General features: G+C 44.5%; 2 protein-coding genes across 3 annotated transcripts in view; both read left to right on the top strand.

Moving 5' to 3' along the window:
- The window catches only part of LOC147374474 (ATP-dependent translocase ABCB1), a 101,567-nt gene extending 94,447 nt beyond the window's left edge, over positions 1–7,120 (top strand). For both annotated transcript variants that reach the window (XM_086397278.1, XM_086397277.1), the window contains 3 exons: positions 1,825–2,031; positions 5,493–5,639; positions 6,501–7,120. In XM_086397278.1, the coding sequence (XP_086253404.1) occupies positions 1,825–2,031; positions 5,493–5,639; positions 6,501–6,722 (576 nt within the window). In that variant the 3' untranslated portion in view covers positions 6,723–7,120. The remainder of the gene's footprint in view (positions 1–1,824; positions 2,032–5,492; positions 5,640–6,500) is intronic.
- A 7,235-nt stretch (positions 7,121–14,355) lies between these two features.
- Positions 14,356–18,314, top strand: part of ABCB4 (ATP binding cassette subfamily B member 4) — a 90,598-nt gene continuing 86,639 nt past the window's right edge. Inside the window, exons 1-3 of the mRNA XM_086397283.1 lie at positions 14,356–15,155; positions 16,533–17,136; positions 18,149–18,271. The gene's annotated coding sequence lies outside the window, so the exon portion shown is untranslated. The remainder of the gene's footprint in view (positions 15,156–16,532; positions 17,137–18,148; positions 18,272–18,314) is intronic.

Below are 18,314 nucleotides of genomic sequence, written 5' to 3'. Positions count from 1 at the left end.
CCAGCGTTCTCTTGCAAAGTAGATCTTTGGGGCAGATACATCTCCATCAGAAAGGAAGGATTTTTATCTGCGAGGCTGTAATGGGCATGCCCAGGCTTCTGCAGAGTGATCCAAGGGGAACCAGGTTCCTAGAGAAAGGCCAGGCTCTCCCTCCTGCTGCTCTGGGTAAGCTATAGATGTCTGTCCATCCTTTCATCCCCTCAGACATCTGTCCCTCTGCTGTGGTTCCAAGTGCATCACACAGGCACCGTTCCAAACCACAGACAGTCCTTCACACACTCTGTGCCCAGCACTGTGCTCAGTGGGGTCCCTGCTGATGTCGCTGAATCCTCAATTCCGGAGTTTAGGGATTATAATCATTCCCATTTTATGTGCAAAGAAACAGAGGTACTAACTCACTTTCCTAAGGTCAACAACTATTTAGAGAGATAGCGGCATCCTCCCACGCTCACTTCTGTTTCACTTGAGTCCTCAAAAAGCTGATCCTGACTAACAGGTCAGATCAGAAATGTGACCTCCAGGCCTGTTATGTGGTGATAGCAGTTAGTTATTTCCAATCGAATTGTGGATGCTTTTCCTGTGAAAAATTGATACAGAGCCGTAAGGATGGGGGACTTCCCTGGCTGGTCCAGTGGTTAAGACTCCAGTTGAACTAGGGTTCAGTCCCTGGTTGGGGAACTGGGATCCTGTGTGCCACATGGTATGGCCAGAAAACTAAAATTAAAAAGTCATCTTATTTAAAAAAAAAAAAAAGAATGCCAGAATACATTCCAGAAATAGAATATGTTTTATTAGTTTCTGGTGGCTGCTACAACAAATTACAGCCAGTTTAGGGGAGTAAAACCCCACAGGTCTATCTTATGCATTCTGGAAGTCAGATGTCCGAAGTGGACCGCACGGTGTTGGCGGGGCTGTGCGCCTTCTGCAGGCCCTCAGGGAGAGTCTGCTTGCTTATCTTTTCTGGCTCATGGCCCCTTCTTCCATCTTCAAAGCCAGCAACGACTGATCGAGTCCTCCTCGTGTTGCTTCACTGTGATCCCCAGTCTCCTGCCCTCCACCCCCCACAGTTAAGGACCCTTATGATTATGTTGGGTCCACCTGGATAATCCAAGATAAGCTCCTCATCTTGAGCTCAGCTGATGAGCAGCCTCCCATCATAATTCTCTCTGCATGTGAATAATATGAGCAGGTTTCGTGAACTAGAATGTGGATATCTGGGATGGAGGACTCGGGCATTATTATGCCTTGTTGCTGTTGTTTAGTCACCCAGTTGTGTCCGACTTTGTGACCCCACGGACTGCAGCATGCCAGGCCTCCCTGTCCCTCGCTGTCTCCCGAAGTTTGCCCAAGTTCATGTCCATTGCATCGGTGATGTCATCCAATATCTTATCCTCTGTCACCCCCTTCTCCTCTTGCCCTCAATCTTTCCTAGCATCAGGGACTTTTCCAGTGAGTCGGTTCTTCACATCAGATGACCAACATACTGGAGCTTCAGCTTCATCAGTCCTTCCAACAGTGGTGGGGGGTTGATTCAGGGTTGATTTCCCTTAAGATTGACTAATTTGATCTTGCGGTCCAAGGGACAGCAATTATTCTGCCTTCCAGATGCATATATCAGAAGCCAGAGTTAAAATGCAAGAAACATGACAGTTCCCCAAAGCATGCAGTTAGAACCTGATTCAGTTAACCTCGACAGTCCAAAATAAAGCAACAACAACAGTCTCATAACAACTTGCGGTCTTAATGTAGGAAATAACAACATTAATTTTGCTAAATTCAAAAATGTTCCGGTTCTGAGGCTGATCCATGATCTCTTGTTTTCAGTTAATCGATGGCAAGGAAATAAAGCAGCTGAATGTCCAGTGGCTGCGTGCACACATGGGCATCGTGTCCCAGGAGCCCATTCTGTTTGACTGCAGCATCGGCGAGAACATCGCCTATGGAGACAACAGCCGGGTTGTGTCCCAGGAGGAGATTGAGCGCGCGGCCAAGGAGGCCAACATCCACCCCTTCATTGAGATGCTGCCAGACGTAAGTCTCTCACAAGATGCAGTGCCTGGGAGCCTGTGGTTGTGATTTGTAAAGGGCTGGATCCCAAAGGTGAAGAGAATTGAGCAACCAAAACACACCCCTGCTGTGGACAAGCATCTTCCCATCTATGTCATGGTTACAGAACACTTCCCGTCCCCGTCTGTGTCATGTTTACAGGACACTTCCCGTCCCCATCTATGTCATGGTTACAGAACACTTCCCGTCCCCGTCTGTCATGTTTACAGGACACTTCCCGTCCCCATCTATGTCATGTTTACAGGACACTTCCCGTCCCTATCTATGTCATGTTTACAGGACACTTCCCGTCCCCGTCTGTCATGTTTACAGGACACTTCCCGTCCCCATCTATGTCATGGTTACAGGACACTTCCCGTCCCCGTCTGTCATGTTTACAGGACACTTCCCGTCCCCGTCTGTCATGTTTACAGGACACTTCCCGTCCCCATCTATGTCATGGTTACAGGACACTTCCCGTCCCCGTCTATGTCATGGTTACAAGACACTTCCCATCCCCGTCTGTGTCATGTTTCTGACACTTCCTGTCCCCGTCTTATGTCATGTTTATATGACACTTCCCGTCCCCGTCTGTGTCATGGTTACAGGACACTTCCTGTCCCCGTCTGTCACGTTTACAGGACACTTCCCGTCCCCATCTATGTCATGGTTACAGGACACTTCCCGTCCCCGTCTGTGTCATGGTTACAGGACACTTCCCGTCCCCATCTATGTCATGGTTACAGGACACTTCCCGTCCCCGTCTGTGTCATGGTTACAGGACACTTTCCGTCCCCGTCTATGTCATGGTTACAGGACACTTCCCGTCCCCGTCTGTCATGTTTACAGGACACTTCCCATCCCCGTCTGTGTCATGGTTACAGGACACTTCCTGTCCCCGTCTGTGTCATGTTTCCGACACTTCCCATCCCCATCCTATGTCATGTTTACCCAACCACCTGCCTGACTCCCTGTGAGCAGTCTGACTAAAAAGTACACGTCTGGGAGGCCTTGCCCTCCACATCAGCGCACGGAGCCCACAGAAGCAGGTGTGACCCTCCCCATCATTTCTCTCCCAACCTTCCTTCCCTCTGCCTCCTTGCAGCTCTGCCCCAAGCCTTGAGCCTCTCTCTGTGGAGTCAGGCCAGGCCAGGGGACTGGACCCATTCATAAAAAAGGCTCTGAGCAAGGGTGAGTTATTGGAGTGTCCGTGGTATGGTGTCATCTCTCACATGGATCCCACGCTCCACTTGCCGGACTGATATTGAAGCCCGCCCTGGGCTGTTGTCCCATGGATGCCTTCCGAATTCCTCCTAGGAAATTAGATAAATGGAGCCTCTTACCTCTCTTAAGCTGCTTAGGTCCTGTATTTTAAGTGCATCTAGACTGTCTGGAGTTGGAAATGGCAACCCAGTCCAGTATTCTTGCCCGGAAAAATCCCATGGATAAGGGAGCCTGGCGGGCTACAGTCTACAGGGTTGCAAGACTCAGACACGAGAACACATATACACTAGACCTGTCTTATCTCATGCCCCCCCATTATCACAAGTTATGTTCTTTATTATAAGGAATTGCCCCCTGAAAACAAAGGTCAACTTCAAACCAGCAGAGAAGGTCCTCTCCTCGTGGGGAAAGATGACAATGCCTTATGGCCCTAGGCCGCTCCCGAGACTGCCTTTGCTTGAGGCTCTTCTCTGGATCACTGCCGGCACCACACATCACAGTCCTCCAGGAAGAAGCAGTGTCCCCTCTCTCCCCTGCTTTAACCTTCTAGCCCATCTGTGGATAATGGGCCCTTCCCAAGGCTGGAACATTCAGTGCATAACTTTAATCCCCTTCACTAATGATGAGGTCAGTTAGTCTGGGCATAGGCCAGCACCTCAGTATCACCTGGGATCCTGTGAGAAATGCAGATTTTCAGGCCCTACCCCAGACCTGCTGCACCAGAAACTTGGAACTGGGGTCTAGGAATCTGTGTTCTGGTACCCCAGGTGATAAGGGATGCAGGTACAGTTAGAGAACCACTGGGATAGGGGTTAACAAAGACAAATACTGAGAGTGATTATCATCTAGCTTATGAAGTGTATCTTGCCCCAAGGACCTACTTCTTCACCTTTGTGGTTCACACTAGACTTCGCTGTGGATCCATCCTGTATACAGTAATTACTTCTGCTTTACCCCAGCCTCCCTCTCCATCGCTCCCCACCTCGCTCCCCTTGGCGACACGAGTCTGTTCTCTGTGTCCGTGAGTCTGTCTTGCAGCTCAGTTCACTTGTGTCATATTGTAGGTTGCACATGAGTGATACCATATGATATTTGTCTTTCTCTTTCTGACTTACTTCACTTAGTGTGATAATCTCTAGTTGCATCCACGTGGCTGCAGATGGTATTATTTCATTCTCTTTTACGGCTGCGTGGTATTCCATCGTATGTACGCACCACACCTTTGGTAACTGTTCATCTGCTGGTGAATGTTTAGATTGCTCCCATGTCTCGCTGTGGTGAACAGTGCTACTATGAACATAGGGTGCGCGTATCTTTTTGAGTTAGAGTTTTGTCTGGATGTGTGCCCAGGAGTGGTGTTTCTAGATCATATGGTAATTCTATTTTTAGTTTTCTGAGGAATTTCCATAGTGGCTGCACCAGCTTACGTTCTCACCAGCAGAGTAGGAGGTAGGACGTGATTTAAAATCAAACTCTGCATGTCAGAATCAGAGCCCACAGTTTACAAAATTTCAGCCTGGCAAGAATCTGAGAATGAAAAAGGATAATGTGGTTTTCTAGGTTATACATTGCATTTCTGCTCTCACTTATTTACCCTATTAATTCCAGTCCTTATCGTCATATTTAATACTTAATTATCTACTGTCAGGAGAATTCTAAAAACAAAAGTAAATCAGGAGATTTCAGCTTTTCAAGTTAGATACCAAGATAGAATTTCTTGGCATCCATTAAAATTGTTGACGCTTTGGAAATAGTCTTATAAAAACAGACAGCAAAAGGTTAGCGTTCTAAGAGTCTTCCCTTCCTCACTTTTTGAAATAATGCAGAGAGCATCACCTACTGGTCATAAATAAAATGAGCTTCAATTATATTATTCTGCATAGCCTGTTAAAATCAAATTTCCTTCCTCTGACCAGTCTTTGTCCCAAATATAGTGAAACCAGAAGGCTTGAAGAGACTAACATTGCAGCAGTAGTCTTCCTCAGGTTAATTTGTCCACACTAAAACATAATTTTTAAGACACAAATGTCTATTTTCAAGAAGACAAATTAATCCTGCCATTTAGAGCTATGAATTTGCTGTTAAACTCATCAACCCATTCTTAGCTTCTGAACCTCAACCTTTTTGTGTATATGGAAGTGGTTATCCTATTTTCTGCAAGCAGACTCTTTCTCACAGCTTTATCAGTTCTGCTTTTCATAATAACAAAACCCTGTTTACAGAAATACAACACCAGAGTAGGGGACAAAGGAACTCAGCTCTCTGGTGGCCAGAAACAGCGCATTGCCATAGCTCGCGCCCTTGTTAGACAGCCTCACATCTTGCTTCTGGATGAAGCTACCTCGGCTCTGGACACGGAAAGTGAAAAGGTGAGAATTTAAATTGGTCTCATTCACACTTGAAGCAGCTGTCCTTAGACGGTTTAAATTCGCACTACTGTCTTCTACGGTAAAGAACAAAATTCAGGCTGATAACAAACTTTGTTACTTTCAGTGGAATTTAAACACTTTCTGTAGCTGTCATTCAAGAGATCCAAGATGAAATGAGGCAGATTAGTCTTATAGCACGTGTGCTCCAAAAAATAGCCCTGGATCACTTTGTATTGATCCAAGAAGCTGCATTCAGGAGGCATGGTCCCATCTCTACTGACAGCATCTCCTCAACAACTATAGCAAAAAGTGGAAGCACCGAAAAATGTTTAAACCTGGCTGTTCCTTAGGTAAATACTAGCTATTGTTTTTAGTTTGAGAAAAAGTTGAGTATTCAGGTAATCTTAATGATTAACTTATTCTGAGATTTTTTAAAAAAATCTTTTATTGGAATATAATTGTTTTATAATGTTGTACTGAGAATTATTTTTTAATCTTAAAAATACCAAAATTCAGAGAAGGTGTGTTTGGCCCGTGCCTAGGCTTCCTGACTTAACTGTGGTGCTAGACCAGAAGGATGCTGCTTGGATAAGCCCACTACTGAATGCTTTTAAATGATCGCAGGGGCTGTATTTATAGTCACAACTTGGAGATAGCCCCTACCCGAGAACTAACCCAAACTAGGATTCGGTATCTTCCATATAACAGATCCCTTGCTTTGTGAAATACGTGTTGTATTCCACTGACACTGTTAAAGAAGCACTTATCGTTGGATGCATTAACGGTGAGGCTTGTTATGAAGGAGGAATTCAAGGGGGAGGATTATCCTGACCAGAGGTAATTTGTGTGATTATTGAACAGGTTGTCCAAGAAGCCCTGGACAAAGCCCGAGAAGGCCGCACCTGCATCGTGATCGCTCACCGGCTGTCCACTATCCAGAATGCAGACTTGATAGTGGTGTTTCAGAATGGCAGAATCAAGGAGCACGGCACACACCAGCAGCTGCTGGCACAGAAAGGCATCTATTTCACCATGGTCAGTGTCCAGGCTGGAACAAAGCGCCAATCAACAGTGACCATATAAGCTGTCAAATATTGTCTTATAGTATTCGTGTTAAAATATGGCATTTAATCAAAATTAAAAAGCGAACACTTAACAGAGAAACTATGTAGAGTTACTTATTTAACATTTCCTGCCGCAGTGGAAGATCCATCGCACTCTGTTCTGGGTCTTCAGAGACTTTATAATTGAAAGAACAGAAAGAAGCATCATCGACAGGAGTAAATCAGTGGGTATGATTGCATTAGAAAGGTTATAGAATCATTCAAAGTAGTTTTTGTTAATAAAGTGTATAATTTTTATTTATATTTTCTTATTCGAACTGTAACTGACTGCCCTGCTAAAAGATTACAGAAGTAGCAAAAAGTACTGAATGTTTGCATATAGCGCCTATAATAAAACTAAACTTGTATATGACTGGAGTCATCTTGTCTGAAGTGCCTGTAAATCTGTCATCTCTCACCTGGACTATTGAAGATCATTTCTGCACTTAAAAAAAAGGAATTCTTTAAAAACGCCCATTAATTTTGTAAGAATGGTTAAGCTGTATATTAATTCCTATTGTACATGTCTTTTCACATTGGGTTCTATTCTACAAAGCCATGTGGCTTCTTCTTGAACTTGATCCTGCTGATTCTTGTATTTCCACATTATGCTGACTCCGACCACTCACATGGATCAGTACAGGGTTTTGGGGGCAGAGGATGGAAGCTGTGAAGCACATACTGTCATGTGTGTTGACTGTGTTGCATTGTTGTTATGAAGGGCTTTTACAGAATTTTCATCTTTTTGTACTTTTGAAAAGTATTTGCATGTATTTATTTGGCTGCGCTGGGTCTTGGTTGCAGCACATGGGGCCTTCGATCTTCACTGTGGCATGCGGGATCTCTGTTTGCGGCATTCCCACTCTCAGTTGTGGCATGTGGGATCCAGTTCCCAGATCAGGGATCAAACCCAGGCCCCTTTGTCTTGGGAGCACAGAGTCTTAGCCACTGGACCACCAAGAAGTTCTTTTTTGCATGTTTCACAATAAAATTTTTCTTCTGTTTTGATATTGAATCACTTTTCCCAGTAAACTGGTCTCTTCCAAATTGATCCTTCTGGTGGCAGATGATTAAAATGTGCTGTAAGTTTAAATACAATCAGGAAATGGTGCTCCGACTACAAAAAGACAAGCCAAAAAGCACTATAAACATGACTGAAAGGCACAAGCTGGGAGCAATATTTGCCACATTTATTATGAACAATTGGCATCCTGAAAATACGAAGAATTTTAAAAGGAACAAAAATGCCATCCCCTCCAAGGAAAAATGGGAAGAGAACATGGTCTAGAAACTCCCAAAGAAGAAACGCTGGAGAAAGAAAGTGAACGGTCCCAAAGAAATGCAGATTAAAATGACAAGCCCTTGAGGAGTGACATCAGCCTTGTGGCAGAATAAGGCATCTGCCCTCTTTGTTTTGCCCTCAGCGACAGTAATTTGGCATTGAACCACGAACAGGAGTACCGTCTGGGAGCTGTGGCATCCAACACCCTGTGCCAAGGGGCCCTGAGAGGAAGGAGTCTTGCTTCCCCGCAAGTCGACTGGTAGGGATACAGACTCGGCCCTGGCTGGACCCTGAAATAGCCTGTGAGCTGGCTCGAGCAGCGCCCCCTCCCCCCGCCACCAGCCTTGGTCCAGGAGCCCCTGGAAAACACTGTCTGAAACAGTCACCCACCGACCAGAGAGCCTTTGAGAAGTCCGGGCTTCCAGAAGAGAAGTTTCAGCCCGTCTTTGGAGCCCAAAACTGAGTTTGGATGCACTGAGAGAGCGGGAGGTGCAGCTTCACCCTGCCCCCAAGGGGACCCAGCTTAGGGCCAGGAGAGATCTCATCCTGCAGTTTCTCTCAGGGAAAGTAAGAGCTTGTGGGTGACACGTGGCTTCCCAGCCCATGCGGGAGGCTGCCAAAGAAGCTCCTTTCTCTCTCCCCACATCCGGAGTCCTGTAACATGGACTGCATGACTGGGAGGCAGGAAGAGATGGAGATGGCAGGGAGCCCACTCAGGGCATTGAAGGCACACGGGTCCAGCTGACTGCACTCAACAAGCTTGTCCTGAAGCTGCAGGGGATGCCTCACCTGCAGTGCTCAGCATATGCTGTGCTGTGCTTAGTTGCTCAGGCATGTCCAACTCTTTGCAACCCCATGGACTGTAGCCTGCCAGGCTCTTATGTTCATGGGATTCTCACGGGAAGAATACTGGAGTGGGTTGCTATTTCCTCCTCCAGAGGATCTTCATGACCCAGGGCTCAAACCCAGGTCTCCTGCATTGCAGGCGGATTCTTTACTATCTGAGCCATAAGCGCTCAGGATACCTTACCCACGAATAGCCCCTGACCCTGTGGCCGGCTCCCTGTGTGCTCCCGACAGCAGTGGCAAGAGCAGGACCTGGCTGATGACTGGTGAGCACACACAGACGGCTGAGCCAAATCTACCGGCTAGGGAGAAACTGCAAACTGAGCTTTAGTGCCACCTCTGGGGTTCCCTGGTGGCTCAGATGGTAAAGCGTCTGCCCGTAGTGCCGGAGACCCGGGTTTGATCCCTGGGTCAGGAAAATCCCCTGGAGAAGGAAATGGCAACCCACTCCAGTATTCTTGCCTGGGAAATCCCATGGACAGAGGAACCTGGTGGGCTACAGTCCATGGGGTTGCAAAGAGTCAGACACAAACAACTTCACTTGGCAAAACAGGAGGAAGACAGCCAGTACGTGGCCAGATGCACTGCTGATCAAGAGAAGGCATATAAGCCTAAGGGTTCTGCCACAAGAGGGAGCAAGAAGTGTGGATGAGGTACAATCAGAGGAAGTCAGAAAGCCTCAGAATCACTGGCAGGGCTGAAGGAAGATACTTCTCTACTGAACCAGTTAATAAAGACAGGAGAAGGTGAATACTACTTCAGATGGGAGGACTGCAATGCAGACTTCAAGGGATGTGAAAAATTAAGGAAACATGATACCACCAAAGGGTGACAATGTTGACAGAACTTTAGCTAGAAATAAAAGCAGAGGAATCAAATAAATTGGAAATGAAAGAGGAGAAATGACAGCTGATACCACAGAAAGAGGTTCATAAGAGATTACTATCAACAACTATACACCAACAAGTTGAATAATGTTAGGATAAACTGATAAATGCTTAGAAACATACACCATATTAAGATCGAATCAGAAATCAAAAATCTGAATAGACCAATAATGGGTAAGGAGATTAAGTCAGTAAACCAGAACCTCCCAACAAAGAAAGGCCCAGAACCAGATGGCTTCCTTGGTGAATTCTACCAAACATTTAAAGAATAACACCAATCTTCTCAAACTCTTTCAAGAAATGGAGGCAGAGGGAGCACTTCCAGAGTCATTTTATGAGGCCAGCATTGTCCTGATTAAAAGGTCAAATAAAAACATTATAAGAAAACTACAGATGAATATGGGTGATCAATATAGGTGCAAAAATTCTTGACAAAATACTTGCAAACTGAATTTAACAGCACATTATAGGAATCATACAGCATGATCAAGGGGGTTTATCCCTAGAATACAAGGATAGTTCAACATAGGCAAATCAATAGTTTATTAATAAATTAATTCTATTAAATAAGATGAATAAAATGGAGAATAAGAATCAGATAATCTTAAGAGATGTAGAAAAGAACTTGAGAAAATACAACATCCTTTCATAATAAAAATTTTTCAACAAACTGTATATAGAGGGAATATGTTGTTCAGTCACTAAGTTGTGTCTGAGTCTGTGACCCCATGGACTGTAACCTGCCAGGCTCCTCTGTCCATGGGATTTTCCAGGCAAGAATACTGGAATGGGTTGCCATTTCCTCCTCCAGGGCATCTGCCTGAGCCATGGATTGAACCTGTATCTCCCATGTCTCCTGCATTCCAGGCATATTCTTTACCTCTGCGCCACCAGGGAAGCCGTAGAGGGAACATACCTTAACAGAATAAAGGCCATATGTTGTAAGCCTACAGCTAACATCATACTCATTGGTGAAAGATTGAAAGCTTTTTCTCTAAGATCAGGAATGAGATAAGAGTCCCCATTCTTGACTCCTAGTCAACATAGTACTGGGCATTCTAACCAGAGTAATCTGGCAAGAAAATAAAAGGCATCCACATCAGAAAGGAAGAAGTTAGGTTGTCTTTGCAGATGATATGATCGTATACACATACAGAAAACCCTACGGATTCTACCAAAAAATGTCTTTCTCTCCATGGCCTCTTTCACGTAGCATAATGCCCTCCAGATTCATCTGTGTTGCCACAAACGGCAGGATTTCCTTCCTATGGCTGAACAGTATTCCACTGTAAGTATTTACTGTGTTTTCTTTATCCGGTCGTCCTTTGGTGGATACTTAACGTTTCTATATTTTGGCTATTGTGAGTAATGTGACAGTGAATATACAGTGCTGATTTTGTTTCTTTCAGGTACATACCCAGAAGTGCCATTGCTGTATCACGTGGTAGTTCTAGTTTTAATTTTTTTTAAAAATGTGTTTTCTGGCTGCCCTGGGTCTTCACTGTGGCGCTCAGGCTTTCTCTAGTTGTGGTGCACGGGCTTAGTGGCCCCGAAGCACGTGGGATCTTTGTTCCCTGACCAGGATCGAAACCACGTCCCTTGCGTTGGAGGGTGAATTCTTCGCCACCGGGCCACCAGGGAAGACCCTGGTTTTATATCTTTGAGAAACCTTCACATTGTTTTCCCTAATTTGAAGCCACCAAAGTTGTGTTAATTGGTCACAGTAGCCTTGGGGAACTAATAGAAACCTCAGATGGGGGAGCTAAACATGATGCTTTCATTTTATTTTACTTTTTAAAAAGAAGGGTAATGAGGCTCTGAGATGAGTGAGAAGAGAGAAGAACGGGTGGCTATGAGAAATATCCAGAGTCTAGATGTGAGCGGTGGAGGGAGGGGAAGAAACTGGCTAGGAGAACGCTGTGACACGGGTGGAGGTGAACAGCTCTTTTAGGAGGAAGGTAGTTTGTTCGCATGGCCTGAAGGTGACATCATAGTAGGTGTTTTAGAGTGTGGCCCCTGGTACTAACTAAACCCAGATGGGTCCCACTGTGTGCTGTTTGCTTGAAATCAGCTCTTGTATTTTCTTAATTCCATCCTAGGATTACCCAGCTCTGTCCAACTTTAAACAGTGATGATGATTTTTGTGTTTCTGTTTCTGTTTCCTGATGCACACAGCAGCCGTTTGTTCCCAGGTCTCAGTAAGAAGTGTTTTTGATTCCTTTTTCTTACTCACATCTTCATTTCAGATGCCTGCTTCTAGTTTATGAACCTTTTGAGGAAAGGATTGTGTCTTTGCATCACTTTGTTCTTTTGTCTGGCGGTGTCTTCAGTATATACTCAGTCAGGTTCAGTAAGTGTCTGCTCTTCTGCGAAGCTTTTTTAAAAATCTAGTATGTACCTCCTCTCTATTAGTTTTGTTTTATCAAAAATTAGGATCTGAAAAGTGATTTGTTAATATAACATATATTAAGAGTAGTCTTATGTAAGGCCATATAGTTTTACATAAAAATTAAGGAGGAAAGCCCATCGTTATCATAAGACCTGTGACCCAGCTTTATCTACTCTACCAAATAAAAGGGGAAGCCTTTTAGGAGTTATGTCCATAATTTTGTAAAAAAAAAAATATCTTTATGAAGTGAGAGTAGTCTAATAACAGTATCATACCAATATCAACGTCCCGGGTTTGATTTGTATTCCCCAGGGGATCTTTCTGACCTAGGGATTGAACCTGGGTCTTCTGCGTTGCGAGCAGATTCCTAATTGTCTGAGCCACCAGGGAAGCCCTGTAATAGTTGTTACCTGCTGTCATTTAGGGAGGCTGGTTGAGGGGTACACAGGACTCTGCAATTTTTGCAACTTGCTGTGGGTCTATGATTATTTAACAACAAAAGGTTAAAGATAGAATCATATGGTGAAACTTAAAGATCTGCTGCTCTTCAAGTGCTAATTATGTGGGCTAAAACGAAAAATGAGTTACCTAAGAAGTGGTGTGACTGGAGAAGACAGGCCCTAGGGATGAAGGGACAGCATTTCAGGTGGAGAAATTTCAGCCTCGGCTCTCATTTCAGTAGAGCCTTTCAGCGCCTACTTAAAAGTGTTTGAAGTACACACAGAAGGATGTTGTGGTTGGAGCTGGCTGAGCCAGGCAGAGAGTGGCATGAAGGCAGGAAGCTCTGGCCTGCTTCCTCTGGGAGCCCTACTGACAAAATGCAGTTCGGGAGTTGTAAGCTGAGGATCAGATCTTGAGCTATGATTGCCTTTCCCTCTCAGAACCTAGCCAGCATGCCATAGGAAGCAGCCTGAGATATGTGGGCTGGCCACATGACTTGACTCAGCACAGCCCACAGCCAGTATCAAGTGGCAGCCACGTGAGGGGGTACCACAGACTTCAACCCATTCAAGCCTTTAGATGACAAGCTCCAGCTAGCACCTAACTGCATCTTCATGAGATGAGACCCAGCGCTATGCCCAGTCAATCCACAGAACCATGAGTCATAAAAATCCAGTATTTTAAGCCAGTTGATAACTAGAGCGAGTAATAGCCCTCTGAGTTGGAAAGCCTATAAAGGACTTTCACTTACCTTAACTCTTGAAAACTTCAAAAGTATCCTGTAGGCTGTAACACACCCCAGTCAGCATCTTGCACGTTGAAAGTCCTCACTAAGAATATCTGTTAAGTGAAAACAACAAAAGATCTGTTGATCTTAGGAAAAAGATCAGATGAGATTTTCAGGAGCCATCTGTAACTGTAGTCCTTTGTCCCACTTGGAACTTACAACACCAAGGTGAAAGACCTCTGCTCTTGGCTTCGGGAGGAATCAGGAGAGCAAAGAGAAAAGCGGGAATGCTCACTGATGTGTGCAAGAGGCAAAGATACATGATGAAATGTTTTCACCAGGACTCTTTCAAAAGAGCCAGTTTGGGTCATAAGGAAAAGTGACCTTTGAATTGGAAATGGAACATTTTTGCTTTCTGTGCTAGGCAGCTCAATTTAAATGTTTTCCCTCTTATTGATTGTCGGTTGTTCTGTGGAGAACCATCAAAGTTCTCCAGCCAGAAAACCTGGGTTTCTCTCCTGGCTGGCTGTTTGTTACATATGTCATTCTTTGGGCAAGTTACTGATTGTCTCTAAGTCTTTATTTCCTCATTGGACCTTATGGAATTTCAATAGCTACCTCACTGGATTACTTGAACACTGGATATTATAATATTTAGGACAATGCTTATCAGATAGAATATTGCAAAAACAATAATAATAATGTTGGTTGCCTTCACTTCATGCTCTTCAAGACCACCTGTTCTCTTGCATGAAAAGTTCTGTTTTGTGTTTCTTCACCTAACAACTACTTAAGTGCCTATGGGCTAGATATTAGGAGCACGATGATAAGGAGCTCACGGTTTAAGGAGACAAGAAATAAGGTTAGTAATGTGTACGTGTCATCACACAAGACTTGGGGAAACTAAACAGAACGCCAGCACTTCTCTTGGGAGTGCTCTGAGGGTTAAAAACGTTTCTTGGAGAACTGAGTGTCAACTTGTCAGATGGATGCTAGAGGAAATCTGTGCACAGGGAGAGTGTGTAAACCTCCCAGAAGACTGCATCGGAAGTGACTCATGGTCAGTTTCAGGTGCTTGGGAGGAGTGGGTGGTGGCCACCACAGGGGTGAGGCTAGGAAGCCAGAAACTGAGCCTGAAGGGCCAGGTGTGCCAGCAAAGGTGTAATTTTTTTTAATGACACAATTGCTATTATTTATTTGTTTGTTTTTTAATTTTTGTCTGCACTGGGTCTTTGTCGCTGTGTGCAGGCTTTCTCTAGTTGCGGCTCACAGGGGCTACTCTCTATTTGTGGTGTGTAGACTTATGATTGCAGGGCCTCCTCTTGTTGCGGTTCGCAGGCTCTTGGCACACAGACTTCAGTAGTTGTGGGCAGGGGCTTAACTGCTCCACGGCATGTGGGATCTTCCCGGACCAGAGATTGAACCCATGTCCCCTGCATTGACAGGTAGATTCCCACCCACTGCTCCACCAGGGAAGTCCCAAAACAGATATATTTTTATCCTTGCTGTAGTTTGTTTAAAATAGAGTGTTGAGATATGCCTTACTTTCAGGTGTCCACATTCCTACAAGGGTACCTGTGCAGTGAGATTTTATGAAATAAATCAGATTTAAGTTCTTTGATTTCTGTTATGCAGATGGACATATCACCCTTTTACAAATGCCTTACCTAAAGGAAGAAAAGAACACACTGTAGAGACCTAGCTTGCTACCCTTGGACATGTGGGTAACCTACTGCTTCTGCTATTGGAATATTTCAACTGTGAGCATCAGGAGCCACAGCATTCTAGCATCGCAAGCCAAAAATCACGGTGTTCTTTTTGGGAAGAAGCGGAAAGGCAAGGTGAGGGGAAGAGGGCTTTTTTTTTTTTTTTCCATTTTAGTGAAGAGGTAGAAAGACTAAACACTGTTATCAAGATCATACTTCTAATATTTATTTTTATCATTAAACAATGGCATTTGAAGCTTTTCTCTTCTATCAGAATTTGAGTATGACAGTTTTTGCATTTCCTAAAGAGTGCATTGGGCTTCCCTCGTGGCACAGACGGTAAAGAATCTGCCCGAAATGAGGGAGACCTGTGTTCACTCCCTGGGTTGGGAAGATCCCCTGGAGAAGAAAATGTCAACCCACTCCAGGATTATTGCCTAGAGAATTCCATGGACAGAGGAGCCTGGCTGGCTACAGTCCATGGGGTCGCAAATTATCGGACACGACTTGAGTGACTAACACTTCAAAGAGTTCATTGTCCCTATCCAATCCCCTCTTATGCAAAACATGTCTGTCAGTGTGGCAATGACCCTGTTGCTCCCACTCTTTTTAGACTTTAAATAAATGACTCAGGCAATAAGTCATTTTTTCCATGGATGGTCTGTGTTGCCTGGAAGACTGGCAGTTCTTGCCAGGCTATGGCTAAACCTACCTGAATTATTTGGGAAACACTAAGGGCACAATAATCTGCTTCCTTATACTCTAACGTGGAAATTTATATTACCATATGTAAAATAGACAGCCAATGGGAATTTGCTGTATGGCTCAGGAAACTCAAAAAGGAGCTCTGTATCAACCTAGAGGAGTGGGATGGTGAGGGAGATGGGAAGGAGCTTCAAAAGGGAGGGGATATATGTATACCTATGGCTGATTTGTGTTGAGGTTTGATGGAAAACAGCAAAATTCTGTAAAGCAATTATCCTTCAACAAAAATTAATTAATTTAAAAAATGGTGTGAAATTGTTTGGAATCAGGGAGCCCAGGTCTGGAACTTGTACATGTAAATAGAACCTGGAGAGCAATATGCTAAAGGGAAATGGTTGGGTTAAAGTGAAAAAAACAATTTTTTGGATTTCCTCTGTGAGAACAAATACTTAAGAGTGTCAGAAGCTCAATACAAAATACTGGACATTTCATGAAAGTTCGAATTCATGAATAAATCTTTTGCATGTACTTCAATTCTGAAGGCAATTTTTTGGAGAAGCTAAAATTTTTATTGGCTATTAATGAACGGAATTAAATTTCAAGTACCTTTTTGATTCTCAAAATTTGCATTTATGCCAGAAAGTCCACGTTGGCTGACAGTTTTACATACTAGCATTGCATATCAAGGGCAAGGTCACAGGTTAGCTTTGCAAATTCTTGGCATCAAACTACCATATGCTTTCTACACCTTTCTATGTTTCACAATATATTTTAATTGTTTCCTTTCTTTCCTTCTCTGGTTATCAGTTTTTAACATATCTGACAGCCAGCGCTTGATCTTGTCGTCTGCACATCTCTGTGCTCGATGCAGGAGCTTGGCCTAGTGCGTGCCTTCTGCAAAAGCACTGTGTGAATCGTGATAGACACAGCTGGGCAGGAGATGGCAGAGTCGCCAGTCTTCAGATTCTTCCGCATGAGACGAGCGCCAGATATCTTCCCTCCGCCCTTGTGTGTTAGCTGTCCTCCCTTCTCTCTACATGGCTTTCCACCCTGGGAGACTGACTTCTGTGGGTTCAGCTAAAGGAAGACCTGGGTATGGTTGGAGGGGATCACTGCCCTTCTCAAAGCAGTTTTCTCTACATGACATTCATAAGTGACCTGGTACCTTCTCCCTCCCCTCACCCATGCTGGCCTGGGCAACAGCCCCCCACCCATTTGCACGGCCCCAACATATGTCCTATCCGTACGGTGTATCCATGATATCCTATGTCTGCTCATACCTTTGTGAATAGTCACTGTGTTAAATCCTCCTTGAATATCCTAATTAGAGTGTGCCATTCCGCTCCTCGTGGACTTCAACTGATAAAAGACAGTTACAGCTATTCAAAAAGAAGCCACCGTTCTTGACAAGGTAATGACTGCTTTCTAAAAACCTTCTCCACAATAGTTGTGAGTCTAGAATCCTGCGGGGTGCCGGCGTGAGGATCTCCACCCATGGCAAAGGTCATGAGGAAGGAGGCTCGACATACGCAAAGGCGGGATCGAGCCTCAGGAGTCCCCCTGGAAATTCTCGAGCATCTAACCCCATAACCAGAACCTGCCTACTTTACTACTTTGTGCTCTCACCTACCCCTCTGACTTTACGGAGGGCTGTCCCCCACCACCTCTTTCAGAGAAGGAGTTAACTTAGAGCTCCAGTTAATAATAATTCCTGGGCATGATAGGAGTGTTTCAACCTACAAACTCCTCTGAAGGTTCTCTAGCCTGCCTGACAGGCTTGTCCGGCCCCATGTGATTGCTCACAGCCTCCCAACCATGAGAGGCACGAGATGCTTTAAACCTTCTAAAAACAAGTTCTTTAGAGAAGTTAGAAAACTATTAGTATAGTATAGTGGGCTGATTAGAAATTGTATTAGTGAAGGGTTTTTCATTTGTTGAGCCAATGTTTACTGCTAAGTCTCCACATCCCCTGCCCTTATACACATTAATGAATATATAGAAGAAATAAGTATTAACCTTTGATATTAATCACGTTAGACCTTAGGCTAAGCAAATTCTGTCCTTAATTAAAACCCACTACACCCTCACCCTATAGGAATGTAACTTTATCTGGTACCTTCAGAAGGTGGCGTCTGTTCTAAGAATAATCACCCCTGGAGAAATAAGTGTCCTGGTTGACTGACCGCTGTCACAAGGAGAGGGTCATAAATTGTCAGCAGGCCCCCCTGGCCAGAAGATGATGTAACACCCCTAAGATCTCTGTATACATCTGTATGAAGCACCTGACTTTAATAAAAGTCAGGACTGCCGACCCCGCGTGACTTTTGTATAACACCTCGGCGTATAAAGACAGACCCTGGAAAATAAAGAATTGGGATCAGTTCCTCGAAAGACTGGTCTCCCCATATCTCTCTCTCTCTCAGAGTCTCCATCTGGAGCGCGGAGCCCGCCAAGCTTACTAACTTTGCCTGGGCTTCTAAGATCCGACCGGGGAGGCCTCAATGTCTCCTCTCCTTCGGGAGAACAGAAGGATGCCTGCAGCCTACGTAAGTGGTGCAAGCTTCTTGTCTTGAAGTTTTATTGGTTTCC

This window comes from Bos grunniens, chromosome 4, assembly GCF_055505025.1.
Source record: "Bos grunniens cultivar Pamir isolate PY7600 chromosome 4, Bosgru_T2T1.0, whole genome shotgun sequence".
NCBI lineage: Eukaryota > Metazoa > Chordata > Mammalia > Artiodactyla > Bovidae > Bos > Bos grunniens.
Note: the sequence above shows the minus strand (reverse complement) of the source record. Positions and strands in the feature narration are given on the sequence as shown.